This window comes from Ictalurus furcatus, chromosome 3, assembly GCF_023375685.1.
Source record: "Ictalurus furcatus strain D&B chromosome 3, Billie_1.0, whole genome shotgun sequence".
In the NCBI taxonomy this organism is placed as follows: domain Eukaryota; kingdom Metazoa; phylum Chordata; class Actinopteri; order Siluriformes; family Ictaluridae; genus Ictalurus; species Ictalurus furcatus.
The window spans coordinates 23,681,973-23,698,020 of NC_071257.1; the positions used below are offsets into that span (position 1 = coordinate 23,681,973).

Genomic DNA, 16,048 nt, shown 5'->3' on the forward strand with positions numbered 1-16,048 from the left:
TAAACCACAGAGTCCAGGCAGATTTTATACTTATTATTATTATTATTATTATTATTATTATTATTATTGATCATATATTAATGATCTGTGCAAAAGTGAATATGTGCAGAGATAAATTATGAATCTGTAGAGGTTATACAATGCAGTTTATCATTATAATTGGACTATGTGCAGTCGGTTCAGTATAATGTGTTAAATGGAAAATTCACACACTGACTGTAATGTCTGTGTGGTCTTTACTGCGCTTTCTTTTTTGTAGAAAGCTGAGAAATTTTAGGGCATTTTGTCCTCACAAACTACAAACTCACTACACGTACTGCACTCCATTTACCAAAAAAAAATGCTAACTGCAATCTGTCCATGATTGGAAAATAAACATTTAAACTTTAAGGTGTAAACTATAATCCTTTATTATAACTTGACGCTATACTGAATCATTCTCACGAAGTTCAATGACGAGAGTGTCAATATAGTAATTTAACAGGAATGAAGAGACACTGAGATGTCTCTCACTCATATACACACACACACACACACACACACACATACAGGCACAGCATGAACACTCACTCCACAACAGTCCCCCTTCTGGTCAACACCCATCATGAGCAGCAGTACACACACACACATTTCTCTTTCTCTGTCCCCTCCGTTTGTTACTGCCTCAGAGCTGTACAGGCAAATCGCTAATACTTATTGAAAAACTGGTGCTGCTTCTGTTTATATGTCTGAAAATTCCAGTACTATATATAGATAGAATGATATATTTGTGTTATTACCTGCAATATAAAAAAAAAGCACAGCTTTAAATAAAATAAATAGTAATTCATACCGGCAATATGTTTTATGTTCTAGAAGTGCTAGACTTTATAGAGTGGATGTTTGCGTGGCTCCATGTCATTAGATGGGGGGGAGGGGGGTCCAGGCTGCTAATTCTGTGGTGCAATAAAATAGCTGCCTTTATTTGCATCACCAGACATGTGTAGCCTACTTTCAAAATAAATTCCTGAGCCTGTTTGTCAACTGACTGATACAAGGATACTCCTCGGACTGATAAAGTGCGGTTTTGTTGTGTTGTATGAAAAGAATTGTGTGCACAGCAACAAAAAAAAAAGACAAAAAAACAAGCTTGAACACCTACAGAATTGCATGGACACCTATAATGCTGAAATAAATCTTAGTGTTCATTTGAGGTGAGAAGGAAGACAAATGAATGCTGTAGGAGTGTATCAAACACTGTAGGGCTTCGAGCAACACCAATTTTGCTGTGTAAGGAGCCAAAAGTGTGGGTCTGTTACTGTACAGGGGATTTTTATTTTCTTTATCATAAAGTAATCCCTAATGTGAACAATAATTTATTACTTTATTATTATTATTATTATTATTATTATTATTACTATTATTATTATTATCTGGCGCTTGGTGCATTCTGTAACTGTACACTATATTCAATAAATGGGTTGAGTCAAGTGAACGAATGTCTGTTCTTTTATACTGTCCCTCATGTGAATGACCAATGAGAGAGCATGAGGCCTGAGCCGCCTCTGTCTATTTAACTTAGACTAAAGTTCAGATCAAAGAACTCCACAGATCAAATCAGTTTGTTCCAGAATTGCAGACCCTCAGCATGGCCACTCCGCTCACTGACCAGGAGAAACGCAAGCAGATCAGTATCCGCGGGATCGTCGGGGTGGAAAATGTTGCAGAGCTGAAAAAGGGCTTCAATCGGCACTTGCATTTCACTCTGGTGAAGGACAGGAATGTGGCCACACCACTTGATTATTATTACGCCCTGGCACACACGGTGAGGGATCACCTGGTGGGTCGCTGGATCCGAACACAGCAGTACTACTATGAGAAGGACCCAAAGGTGAGGTCACAGGAGACCTGGGTAAGGTTTTTAGTCCTAAATTCTAAATGAGGAGGATAAAACTCTCCTGATTATCTTACTCCAGCTCCTTTATATGGTGCTGTTCAACCTGTGATTGAACTACAGTATAAAAGTAGGAAGGATGGTGATTATACCAAGAAACCTGAGTAGATATTTGAACCAAGAAAACCCAAAGGAACTAAAAGAAAAAGAAAAATGGATGGTCGGTTCAATTTATTAACCTGTCAGGGACCAACATTTCTATTGGTAATGTGATGTCACTGGTTTTGTCTGAAACCAATGACCTCTCCTGTAAATGGTAAACTCTTATAAACAAAGGTACCAGGAAAGATTCTCCATAGAGGAGCTATTTTTGGTTTACTTGAGGACCTCCTGGTTCTTTTAAAGACTTGATTTCTATAGTGTTCATCAAATATGTAGATGAAAAGGAGTCCAATATCACATCCATGCCAAAATTCTAATGATTTAATGTCTAGGCTTTAATTCCAGCAATACAGAAGTGCAAAACTCCTGAGCCCCATGGTAATCTTTGTATAGATGGTTAATAAAGGTGAAACAAATTTGATCATTCTTCATGTTGCTGTGTATGTCAGTTTATTAGAATTCAATAAAACAAATCTTCTATTATATTCTCTGTATTGTTTTTAAGCTTGGGTTTAAGTTGAATATTTGCAGTTTGTAGGTTCAACTAGCAGTGAGATAAATCTATAGTTCAAACTAAGAAAGCCAGGACAAGGGTATATTCTAATGTTTTTGTGTATTTCTGGATTAGTTAGAATACTATGTACACATATAAACATGTATATCATGTATATAAATGCACAGCACATCATTTATTTTTATACATAGTGCATGTGGTTTTATTTCCCACATGATCACATATGATGTCACGTCTGTTTACTTGAATTCACATCTGCAGTTTCAGAGCACAGGATGGTGAAATATGCCTTAATATCTTTTTCACATGATCACATATTACTCACATTATCACATGTGAAAAACATTATTTAAAAAAAAATCAAATGTATATGTTTTTCTGCAAGAGGATGGGCAGTCTGATTTTCATTTATTTGTTTTCATTTTGTATATTATACATATTTGTATTTTTACATAACCGATTCAGGTTATTGAGATCTTGAATTTGTTACAGATCAAGCTGGTCAAATTACAAAACTGGGAGATTCACTTGGGAAATCAGTTAAGGGAGATTAACTTGTTTTCATAACTAATTAAATGCAGATCTGTTTCAGATACAGACATTGCCAAGATTAATCATGCTCAGTTTGTTACGCCTTTCCTGTGCTGTTCTGTTGACTGGATGCTCAGTCATTTTGAAACATGTGTTACAGCGTGTGTATTACCTCTCCCTGGAGTTCTATATGGGCAGAGCTCTACAGAACACCATGATCAATTTAGGACTGCAGAACGCCTGTGATGAGGCCATCTATCAAGTAAGAATGTGTGACAAGAAGAGAAAGAGAGCACTGATTACTTGTTTACTGAACTGAGTACACTCAGTAGATCTGATTTCTATGATCTAGAATGGACTAAAGTGTTTACTTTCCTCTCTCGCATCTTAGTTGGGCTTGGACATGGAGGATCTGGAGGATATGGAGGAGGACGCAGGATTAGGGAATGGAGGACTAGGCCGACTGGCAGGTCTTACAGTTTTCCAGCACTCTGCCTCAATCTGCCATTCTTCCTTCCTCTGCCCTTCTGTGTCTCCTGCTGCTCTTGTTCCTCTTAGTCCCCACAAGGCTTTAGCAGCGTCTGTTACTGCAAATGTCATTTTTGTTAATGTGGAGTGTGAGCAGAACTGGCAGCTCCAGGCCAGAATGGGAAATTAACAAGCCTAGAAATATGCAGTACAAACACAACACACAGGCATTCACATTTTATTTACGAAGAAAATGTTTTTCCTGACATCGGGAAATCATATGAACATTTTATTGTTGCTCTATGGGCCTCTCTATGCAATCCAGTCACAACAGACTATAAACTCAGAAGTCTCAGCTGGAGCGTGATTAGATCTACTGACCACAGTGTTAAACACCTGATTTTCACAATTTAGTGCTGAGAGGCAAAACAAGTTCACACTTGTTCAAACTCAGTTATCTGAAGTTCTTCATGGCCATGTATATGTGTTTATGTTGTTCATGTTTATAGCATGTTTTCTGGACTCTATGGCAACTCTGGGCTTAGCCGCATATGGTTATGGGATCCGTTACGAGTATGGGATCTTCAATCAGAAAATCAAAGATGGCTGGCAGGTAAATAACCAGATTGAAAAGCTGCTATGACTATCACATCATATCATATCATGTAATTACTCTATCTGAGTGTTTGTCAGGCAACTAGAGACTATAGAGCTGGCAGTTCTCAAAGGCACACTCGGGCTGTTTATACAACTCACACAAATAGGTGCATATTGCTATCAGAGAAAGGTCAAATAAACTTCTTTAAAGTTACATAAACCTTAAAAGAAAGTAAGGTGTGATTTAAATTATGATTAATTTGAAGGCACTGACTCATCAATGTACAAAAACTGGCACTGCAGTGGTTTTGCCAGTTATTCTTCAGAAACATAGTTGTAAGTATGTGACCAAATATGTATTTTTTGAATCATAAAATATAAGAGCCTTTTAGGTTCCAATATTACAAGAGTAATGGGGATGTAGGTATGTGGGTGATTTCAGTTTGCATATTAACATAATAATATTGTACCAACAGTTTGTCAGTTAGAAACAAAGCAGACCCAGAGCAAGAGTGCACATGAGATTAGATTGTGTCTGTGGCATAGTAGTCAGCTTGACCACTGCTTCTGCTTTGATCATTTAGCAGCGACACATACACATGGTCAACTCACTACTCATGTCTAATGACAAACCACCAAACCAGCTTATTAGAAACAATTTTTAACTTGAACTGTTTGAAACATGGGTCTGTTATGAAGATGTAGGTCATGCTCCCATCTTCCATGCACAATTTCTCTCTCTCTCTCTCTCTCTCTCTCTCTCTCTCTCTTTCTCTTTTATTATATCTTACGCTGTATGTGTGTCAGGAGTGTAACCTGTGTGTGTGCATGGGGTGCACAGGGTTCACGCTGCTGATAGCAGGGAACCAATAGACATCCCAGGCTGACATGTGTCAGAACTGCAAACACACACTTGGACTTTAAACAACAGAAACCTAATCACACACATACAGAGATATTGTGAAAGGCATTATGAATCCGTACATATTTTTCTTGGGTATTTTTACTGCTATTGTGGTGTATATTGTTATTCTTAATTTTATATTACAGCTACATATTGACGGCCATATTAAAGGCAATCGATTAAATGTCTTGTGCATTAGGTGGAGGAAGCTGATGATTGGCTGAGGTATGGAAACCCGTGGGAGAAGGCCCGTCCTGAGTACATGCTGCCAGTGCATTTTTATGGACGAGTAGAGGAGACTGAGGAAGGATCTAAATGGGTTGATACACAGGTCTCCTCTTACAAACAGCACACAGTCACCAACAATATATGATCTATCAGTGGATGCCAATTAACTTCCGGCTATTTCTTTTTAGTAAAACTTACTTTTCCAGCGTTTTGTTGCCCCCGTCCCCACTTTTCTGAGACGTGTTGCGGCCATCAAATTCAAAATTACCTTATTTTTTTCTTAAAATGGTATATTTACTCAGTTTAAACATTTGATATGTTTTCTATGTCCTATTGTGAATAACATATGGGTTTATGAGATTTGCAAATCATTGCATTCTGTTTTTATTGACATTTATTTACATTTTACACAGCGTGCCAACTTTTTTGGAATTGGGCTTTTATATAGTTATATAGCTGGAAGTACTGTACGAGTGTGTTGTCTTCTTTTAGGTGGTACTGGCTATGCCCTATGACACACCCATCCCTGGCTACATGAACAACACTGTAAACACAATGCGGCTGTGGTCTGCACGAGCTCCCAATGACTTCAACCTTCGAGACTGTGGGTGATTAGTCATTCATATACATATGTGCTCTGTTCAATCACACACTCAGGTTTCATGTGTATTTATTCTATCCTCAGTCAATGTTGGGGATTACATCCAGGCTGTTTTGGATCGGAACCTGGCTGAGAACATTTCCAGAGTGCTCTACCCCAATGACAATGTCTGTCCTGCTTATCCACTCCTTATAGTGTAGTATTACTCCTAGGAGTAGTTCTTCTGAACCAATCTTAAGTGCAAATCCTAACAAAATCTCACCTAGTATACGGTTAATCCTAAGAATAGAGAATTCGTAGAATAGAAAATGACTATGGTAGTAAAAATCCATGGCATTTTGTTGTCCTGTAGTTTTTTGAAGGTAAAGAACTGCGACTGAAGCAGGAGTACTTTGTGGTGGCAGCGACTCTGCAGGATGTGATTCGGCGCTTTAAGACCTCGAAAAAGAATAGCTCTGTCCCCCTGTCTTTCGAGAGCTTTCCTGAGAAGGTTTGTCTAACACTGGTGCTGGAGCGGGGAAAGCCATTGGGTGTTTTTTTTGGAGCCTACACACTTATGTCCAATCTGGATTAGAGCTTAAATCATGTTTGGAAATTGATATTCATTCACTTTGGTAACAGAATTAAAACATCTTTCAAGCTAACAAACCAATCCGATCAGGGAAAAGCTGTCTATAATTTCTGCTTTAGCAGTAAGAGAATTCAATCATTTGGAAAATATGCCAAAACTAGATGGTGTTTCTTTTGTGTTTATCATTATTCAACATGATAAATTGATAAAGTGATTTATGGTTGAGTTCAGCTGCCTTTCAGTGTAAAACCTACATAATATATATGCCAACACTTGCCAATGCCAATGCTTTCCACCCTACCATCCATCATCCCCTCACTTGTGATGTTCTGGTGCCTGTGCTGTGAAAGATTTCCTGCCATCACACTTTTCTACCCACGTACCATCTGAACTATTGTAACTCAATCTGGTTTCTGAAAACAACGGTGTTAAAACATTGTGTGTATGTGTATCTGTGCCTCAGGTGGCCATCCAACTGAATGACACACACCCTGCTATGGCCATCCCTGAGCTAATGAGGATCTTTGTGGACATTGAGAAGTTGGACTGGGACACAGTGAGAGATACACACCCATATAAATGTCAACAAGGCCTTCATCTTATAGTTCAAATGTACATTTAAATTAGTTTGCAGACACTTATATATATAGAGACTTACAGAAGTTCTTTGTAGTCTCCATCAAAAACATATACCCATGCTAATACAAATAGATTATGATCTAGGATCTAGGATCAAGAATACTATCAGGGTCTAAGAATACTATCAAGCTAAATACCTGTTAGAACAAGGTTAGTACAGCAAGAAAAACGCACTAGTCAAAGGATTTTTTTTACATTTATAAATTTGCTTAATAAAGAGGTAGATCTTCGGAAGTGACCCAGTGTTCGGACAACCAGTGGAAGTTCATTCCTCCATCTACTGTAGGTGTAATCACAGGGATGGGTCTTGATGAATGCTTGTATCTTGAGGGATGGTGGGTCAAAGCGAGCCGTCTTAGAGACTCAAAATGAACAGGGTGCAGGTTTAATAAGTGCCTTGAGGCAGATGAGGGCTGGTCCAGTTTTGGCTTAGAATATATCATGATATATATATTTAGAAAAATTCAGAATGGTCAGATAATGTGCTCTAAACAATACAATTACAGAGGAGTAGCATTGATTTCCTCCCTTTTATGAGTCCTGAGTCCTGAGATGGACTGGACTGGCATTCCCACTTTGTTCATGGAGAAGAACAAATAAGAAGAAAGACTTTATTTGTCACGCATACATTACAGTACAGGGAAATTATTTTCTTCACATATCCTAGGAAGCTGGGTTCAGAGCGCATGTTTTAGTCCCCTGGATCAAATCAGATTAAGGGCCTTGCTTGAACCCCCAACCTTTTGATCAGCAGCCTACAGACTTAACCACTGAGCCATCAATGATAGAATTTAGGATAAACTCTTTTTCTGTGTGTAGGCATGGGATCTCACTAGGCGTACCTTTGCCTACACCAATCACACTGTGCTCCCTGAGGCTCTAGAGCGCTGGCCTATTCATCAGCTGGAGAAACTCCTACCACGCCATCTACAAATTATCTACCAGATCAACCAGATACACCTGGATGTGAGTGTGGACATACACGAACTCCCTTTTCTTGCAATCACATTTTAAATGCAAAATAAAAGCAGTCAAAAGCAGTATTTGTGTATTTTTGTAGCAAGTAGCATCCCTGTTCCCTGGGGATATGGACCGTTTACGTAGGATGTCTCTGATTGAGGAGGATGGTGGGAAGAAAGTGAACATGGCTCACCTGTGCATTGTTGGATCCCATGCTGTTAATGGAGTCGCTGAGATTCACTCCAACATCATCAAAAATGAAGTGTGAGTCACACACATAAATCAAGCATAGATCATCATACACCCACATTCATATAATTTAATGATGTCAAAAAAGATGCGAGATTCATATACACATTAATCTTACTTAATCACATTTATCATCCTCAAAGCAATAGCACACAGCATAGCACACGTGTCCAGACGTTTAGATTTTTTTTTTCTCCCTCCTCTCAGATTCCATGATTTCAGTGAACTGGAAGAAGAAAAGTTCCAGAACAAAACAAATGGAATCACTCCACGGCGCTGGCTCCTGCTGTGCAACCCAGGACTGGCTGACCTAATCGCAGAGGTAGCGCACACACACACACACACACACACACACACACACACAACAGACAACGCACACAACACACAACACACACACAGAACCTGCACTGGGTAAAACATCCAAAGACTTTATTTAAGTAATTATATATTTTTACATCTAAATCTATAAAGGTTTATACCTTCTTCATTTCACGCCTACATTTTCTGTCAATTTTCTGAGGCAGGCAGCAAAATCTAAAAACTTAACTACACAGTTAAAGGGAAAAGTAAGTAAATGAGTCCTCTACTATTGAAAAAGACATCAAATTTGAATTAAAATACCAAAACTTGTAGTAGTGGTGATGAAAACTACTTCATGTAAATGAATGGAGACACAAATCATTTAGTTATTAACATATCGTTTTATTTTTTACATGAAACAGAAGGGACCCCTTTGGTCTGTGAAAGAACATTAGCAATATACATAGCACTCTTTGCGCGCAACCATTTCAATGTAGCTCATAAGTGTAAAGCGCTAAAATTTCTGAAGAACCCACAATGTTATATACAGAAGGTTTTATTTATGACACGCTGGTGAAAAGTGCATTTTCAAGAACCCATGCCTATGCTGAATCAATGGTTCTACCTTTGTCACTCTCAACATGACAACATTTGATTGGTGAAACATTTCGATTGGTGTAAGGCCTGACCTCATCGTGATCTCACTGAGATGTGAGAGGATGATAGATGATAAGGAACCAATTAAAGAATCTTTAGTAGCATAAAAGAGAGAAAGAACAGCTACCATATTAGAAAAGAAAACAAAAACATCATGATGTCATATGTCATGGTTATGCCTAAATCGCCATTGAACTACATTACCCATCAGCCCCAGCATGTCACATGACCATGTCACATGTTTTCAATCACTCACACCTGTGTCTTGTTTCACCATGATTAGCACCATTAGTTAAGTTCCAGTGTTTTAGCTTCTCATTGTCAAGCTTCTGTTGTGTTTGTGTGCCTTTGTGTGGGCCACATTTCTGTTTATTGCCTGGATGTGTTTGCCTAGTATTCTTGGTTCTTGTTTTCACAATTTTGGTTATCTGGCTGCACCTTACTTAAATAAAATCTGCACTTGCATCCGCGTTCATCTACAATACGTGATATCCTAAGAATATTGTCAAATGTACATTCAAGTTTGACTAAAAAGTACTCTTATTAAAACATACCTTGTAGTGTAAGTATGATTCATTCAGAAGTTTACATGAGTAAACGATGAGTGAAACTCTTCCAAATTCTGACAGAAACACACAATATTACTAGAAAGTTGATTAATGTGTACCTGATCCGTAAGGGCAGTGAAACTTTTTTTTTTTTTTTTTTAATCTTTTGGTGTGTTTATATGTAGGTGATCGGCGAAGACTATGTAAAAGACCTGATGCAGTTACAGAAGCTGAATGATCTGGTGGATGATAATGTATTTATCAGAGACGTAGCTAAAGTCAAACAGGTTTGGACACACACCATGACCATTCATGCCCATTATACACCGTGGGCTGCATGTACAACTTGTAAAAAAAAATTAAAAAGCAGGAGAGATGTAAATGCATTGTTGTTTACATTGTGGTTATTAATCATCTTTGTGTGTGTGATCAGGACAACAAGCGGAAGTTTGCACAGTACTTGGAGAGAGAGTACAAAGTGAAGATAAACCCTGCCTCTATGTTTGACGTTCAAGTGAAAAGAATTCATGAGTACAAACGACAGCTCCTCAACTGCCTTCACGTCATCACTATGTACAACCGTACGTACATAATGTACACGCATGCATTAACACATTCATCAGCTGCCTCCAATATATGTACATTAATTGATTTGCACATAAATGTCTGTGTCCTGCTGACTCCTAAGCTTTATCTGTGTAATCACGAACTGTAAAAGTGCACACACAGTTTTCAAGTGGAAATATCAGGTACATACCAGATGTGATGCTCAAATGGGTTCCGTGATGATGTTCTGTTTCTTTTTTTTCAGGCATTAAGACCAGACCAGCAGCACCATTTGTACCACGCACCGTGATTATTGGTGGCAAGGTGACACACAATTAATACTCAGAAAAAAATATTCATTGATGTTCAAAAGTCTCACTACTGGAAAGAAAAACTTTCCTTCAGGTGGGAAGCTGCTCAACAAAACAAGCCAGTTTCCTCTTGGTTTCCCTGATATACACCTGACTGCATCTCTTGCAGGAGAGACTGAAGACTCCTGCAGTGATGTATGAGTGATGCAAAAAAAAAAAAGACCCTTTAGTATGGTACAAGGGTCTGAGAAGCAAAGTTAGGGGTCCATAATTTTTGTTTTTAATCCAAACGTCAATGCTTTTAATCCAAACCTCAATAAATAATAATAATAATAAAAAACAAGTAGGCCTATCAATAATTCACCAGGACCTAATGTGTTCTGTCAGTGGAAAGTTATAAAATGCTCTGGAAGTATATTCCCATTGATGTTTTAATTTTTTTTTTACTACACCTGGGTGACTAGGAACAGGAAATTATTCAACCGTGACTTCCTCTTTCAAAGGGGTATAAATATGAGCTAACACGTAGGCCAAATTCCCTTAGTCATTCATAACAGTGGGTAAGACCAAGGAATATAGCTTTGTTGTGCGGCAAAAGTTTGTTGGGCTTCACAAAATGGGAAGCGGCTATAAGAAAATAGCACAAGCATTGAAAATGCTCATTTCCACCATCACAGCAATAATTAAGAAGTTCCAGTCAACTGGAAATGTTATAAATCGACCTGGAAGAGGACGTGTGTCTATATTGTCTCAACGCACTGTGAAGAGGATGGTTCGAATGTCCGAAAAATCTCCAAGGATCACAGCTAGAGAATTCAGAAGGCAGTTTCGCCTTGGGGTCAGAAAGTCTCCAAAACTACAATCCAAAGTCATCTGCATCATCACAAGTTGTTCGGACGGGTTTCAAGTAAAAAGCCTTTACTCTCATCCAAAAACAAACTCAAGAATCTTCAGTTTGCCAGACACTACTGGAACTTCAAATGGGATTGGGTTCTATGGTCAGATGAAACCAAAATGGAGCTTTTTGGCCATAAACACCAGAGGTGGTTTTGGCGCACAGAGAGGGGTAGCCGTATGGAAAAGTACCTCATGCCCACAGTTAAATATGGTGGTGGCTCTTTAATGTTTTGGGGATGTTTTTCTGCCAGACGACCTGGACATTTTATTAGGATATATGGCATCATGGACTCTATCAAATATCTACAGATATTAAATGAAAACCTGACTGCCTCTGCCAGAAAGCTTAAAATGGGCCTTGGTTGTATTTTCCAGCAGGACAATGATCCAAAACATACATCCACAAAAATGGTTTACTGATCACAAAATCAAGGTCCTGCCATGGCCATCCCAGTCCCCTGACTTGAGCCCCATAGAAAACCTGTGGGGTGAACTGAAGAGGAGAGTCCACCAGCATGAACCTTGAAATATGAAGGATCTGGAGAGATTCTGTATGGAGGAATGGTCTCAGATCCCTTGCCATGTATTTTCCAACCTCATCAGGCATTATAGGAGAAGACTCACAGCTGTTATTTTGGTAAAGGGAGGTAGCACAAAGTATTGACTATGATGGTGCCAATAATTGTTACACATCTATATTTAACAAATTTATATATTTTTTAATAATCTCCATGAGAGCAGAGTATTTTTGTGAATTTTTTAAACAAAAGATCTAAATTTTAAACAATAAAGACAATTTTCACGGCCTTCTTTGCTCATATTTACCAAGGGTGCCAATATTAGTGGAGTATGTCTTTATGTGTACATAGGCTGCGCCTGGATATCACATGGCTAAGATGATCATTAAGCTCATCACCACTGTTGCAGATGTGATCAATAATGACCCCATTATTGGTAACAAGCTGAAGGTCATTTATCTGGAGAACTACAGAGTGTCTCTGGCAGAGAAAGGTAAATACACACATAAAGGTTAAGTGTGAATTTAAAACCACCTCATGCCCACTACACAGAGACGGGCTGTATTTAAATACATTTGCATTGTATTATATTTTGTCATTTAATAGACATACTATAGAAAACTATACGTAATACCTTATTTTAATTTTATTTTTATATGTAATAACTTAAGTATGATAACTTTGCTAACTTTGTTAACTCAGCCCTCTGTGTGTGTGTGGGCATGTGTGTGTGTGTGTGTGGGCATGTGCATGTGCGTGTGCGCGTGTGTTTGTTCAGTAATCCCTGCAACAGACCTCTCTGAGCAGATCTCCACTGCAGGCACAGAGGCATCAGGCACAGGGAACATGAAGTTCATGCTGAATGGCGCTCTGACTATCGGCACCATGGACGGGGCCAACGTAGAGATGGCAGAGGAAGCCGGCCATGAAAACCTCTTCATCTTTGGCATGAGTGTGGAGGAAGTGGCAGCCTTGGACCAGAAGGGGTATTGAGAGAGGGAGATTAAGTAGGAGAGTCAATGGCCATGTGATGAGATATGATCTTATTCTATGTCTGTGTGTGTTCTTTATGTAGGTATGATGCAATGCAGTACTATAAGAGCATCCCAGAACTAAAGCAAGTCATTAACCAGATTAAAAGTGGCTACTTCTCACCTGACCAACCAGAAATGTTCAGTGACATCATCAACATGCTCTTCAACCATGATCGGTACGTCATATACACATATTTTTTGTACACATCACACATATACACACATCAGATTCATTACACACAAAACTCCCACACACTGCTATATTATTAATGCCTTCATTAATTTACTTCAGTGTCATTGTAAATGTTAAATATCTTTCAGCTTTAAGGTCTTTGCCGACTATGAGTCCTATGTTAGATGTCAGGAAAGAGTCAGTGCTCTGTATCAGGTAACAACACACACTCACCAAAACTCCAATACATATACACCATTCTAGATTCACAGCTTCCGACCACTTTAAACATCATAAATATAATTATGTCTATGTCTCCGTCTATAACTGCATTTGTGTGTGTGTGTGTGTGTGTGTGCGTGTGTGTGTGTATGTGTATTAGGATCAGAAACAGTGGACACAGATGGTAATTAAGAACATTGCTGCCTCTGGAAAATTCTCCAGTGACCGCACAATCTCAGAATATGCCACTGAGATCTGGGGGGTGGAGCCAACTGACCTGAAGATCCCGTCTCCCAACGAGCCACGAGAAGTGATCGAAGAAACCGTGCAGGCGCTCCGCAAGATCTGAACTCACCCATTATGTTTCATATAGTGATTTACTGATACAATATACAGTATATGCTTGCTGTATACAGTACATCTCTTACAGGTCTTTGATGTTTTTAAATTTTTAACATATTTAACCCTCTGTATTGAAAACAGTGTTAAAATACAGTCCAAAATGCAATTTAAAGCTAAAAATTGTTTTTTACCCCCCTTTTTTCCTGAATGAAATTTTTTTTAGACCCACTATATTCTGGTCCATTTGAGGGAAGTATTTGCTGTCAGACAAACACTGAAAACATTGAATTAGCGAATCAGCTAACTGAGTGGTAAATTTTTATAGGTGAACCATAGTGACATTATATTACAGTATAATAACAGTAAACCTAATACAGATATAAAGAGCTGTAACACTAGTACTGCTGTGGTTCATCATCCTGTCATACTAAAAACTATACTCATGATAGGAACCCATATTCAACCCATACTGGAGCCACTGGGGAAGTGTCTGCTGTGGTCTACTCCTGGGTACTTCATAGGATCTCAGAATTTCAGAAATCTAATCTAACTGTATCTAATAATTACTGTGCATTTTATAATTACTATGAGTCATTTGGGGAGAGCTTAAATGGAATGAATGGCATTAAAACTTAAGGTTTATTCTTAAATACTCTTACATAAAATGTGCTGCTACGCACCTCACATTTTAATGAGTCTTTATTGATTACATATACATTACAGCACAGTGAAATTCTTTTCTTCGCATACCCCAGCATGTCAGGAAGCTGGGGTCAGAGCGCAGTGTCAGCCATGACACAGCACCCCTGGAGCAGAGAGGGTTAAGGACCTGGCTCAAGGGCCCAACAGTGGCAGCTTGGCAGTGCTGGAGCTTGAACCCCTGACATTCTTATCAGTAACCCAGAGCCTTAACCACCAAACCTCCACCACCCCCACCAAGTCCTCAAACATTGAATAAATTTACCATTGCCAATTTGCCATGTTTGATATGTGGTAATTATTTAATTTAAAATACCTATATGGCCTGGTAACAATTAGACACATTTAATACAGAATACAAAAGTAAGGAATAAAACATGACAGGGTGTGCTGTAATAGGAAAATAATCAACAATATCTTAAGTGTTTTATTCTTCTTACACCACAGCAACTTGCTAAGTTTTACAATGACTACATTTACATGCACAAGGCATTATTATGTTGAACCTCCTGGGAAATAACAGCAGGAAAGGAAAAGTGCATGTGTAGACAGCAACCATGTATACAGGAATATTCTGATACCAGTATGCATATAAACATCGTTTTCAGAATCTGGCTGCAACCCAAATATCAACCTTAAATGGAATTTGATGTGCATGTAAACGTCGTTAATGATACATATACACATACATATGCTGTTCTGAAGACTCTCCTTTGGTGGAAAAATACCGAGCACTGTTACAAAGCATTGACACTGGCGTCTCCTTCCGTAAATTTTCAAGAAAAATCTCCTTAGAGAATCAACTGTTTGACTTGTTCTTAATTTGTTTATTATTAACCTTAGATTATGTGCATCACCCACCATCGAAGTCCCTGTGTAGGTTTTTACTATTGAGACAATAACGTACTTGAACAAACACATAACAAACATACTGTAACTCTGTTACTCGCCTTGCAGTCGGGTTTAAAACTTGAGTAAGGCTTAAAAAATTTATAACAGAATAAGAAAAGACTTCCAAGTGTTGCTAGTGTGAATTCAAGAAGCTGGCTCTGTATAGTAATAGCACACTTATGTCACACTTAAATGTTTTTGAATAAGTAAAACTCCTTGCACAGTGTGAGCAGTACTACAGCTTCTCTCTGCTGTGAATATGCTGGTGTTGTCGGAAAACACCCTGCTGAGTGACATTCTTCCCACACTGTTCACTGAGATATGGCTTCTCTCCTGTGTGAATGAGCTGGTGTCGTTTGAAAGCAATGTCATGATTAAAACTCTTCCCACACTCTGAGCACTGATATGTTATGGTCTCGTGTGGTGTCAAAAAAATATTTCGAGTCTTTGTAGACTTGTAGACCAAAAATTTCAAAAAATGTTTATAGCAATACCGTCTTGATTGAGTACTACAATACTAGTGAATACTAGTGATACTAGGCTCCATATCCACCATGACCAAGATAAAGGTAGACTTCTCTCCTGTGTGAATGCACTGGTGTCATTGTAGAGCA

General features: G+C 38.5%; 1 protein-coding gene across 1 annotated transcript; it reads left to right on the forward strand.

The window, feature by feature from the left end:
- Positions 1 to 1,601: 1,601 nt before the first annotated feature.
- On the forward strand, positions 1,602 to 14,822 carry pygl (phosphorylase, glycogen, liver). Its single transcript, XM_053621618.1, has 20 exons — positions 1,602 to 1,870; positions 3,241 to 3,342; positions 3,472 to 3,550; positions 4,058 to 4,161; positions 5,249 to 5,380; positions 5,770 to 5,881; positions 5,963 to 6,045; positions 6,231 to 6,368; positions 6,913 to 7,005; positions 7,908 to 8,054; positions 8,149 to 8,312; positions 8,505 to 8,619; positions 9,988 to 10,089; positions 10,236 to 10,383; positions 10,614 to 10,672; positions 12,426 to 12,567; positions 12,853 to 13,060; positions 13,150 to 13,284; positions 13,430 to 13,496; positions 13,663 to 14,822. The coding sequence occupies exons 1-20, from the start codon at positions 1,628 to 1,630 to the stop codon at positions 13,849 to 13,851; spliced, it is 2,562 nt and encodes an 853-aa protein (XP_053477593.1). The 5' UTR covers positions 1,602 to 1,627; the 3' UTR covers positions 13,852 to 14,822.
- The last annotated feature ends 1,226 nt before the right edge of the window (positions 14,823 to 16,048 follow it).

Coding starts and splice junctions, on each gene's coding strand:
- pygl (XM_053621618.1), top strand. CDS start 1,628: ATGGCCACTCCGCTCACTGACCAGGAGAAACGCAAGCAGATCAGTATC. Junction 6,046..6,230: donor TGCTCTACCCCAATGACAAT/GTCTGTCCTGCT, acceptor GTTGTCCTGTAG/TTTTTTGAAGGTAAAGAACT. Junction 8,055..8,148: donor TCAACCAGATACACCTGGAT/GTGAGTGTGGAC, acceptor GTATTTTTGTAG/CAAGTAGCATCCCTGTTCCC.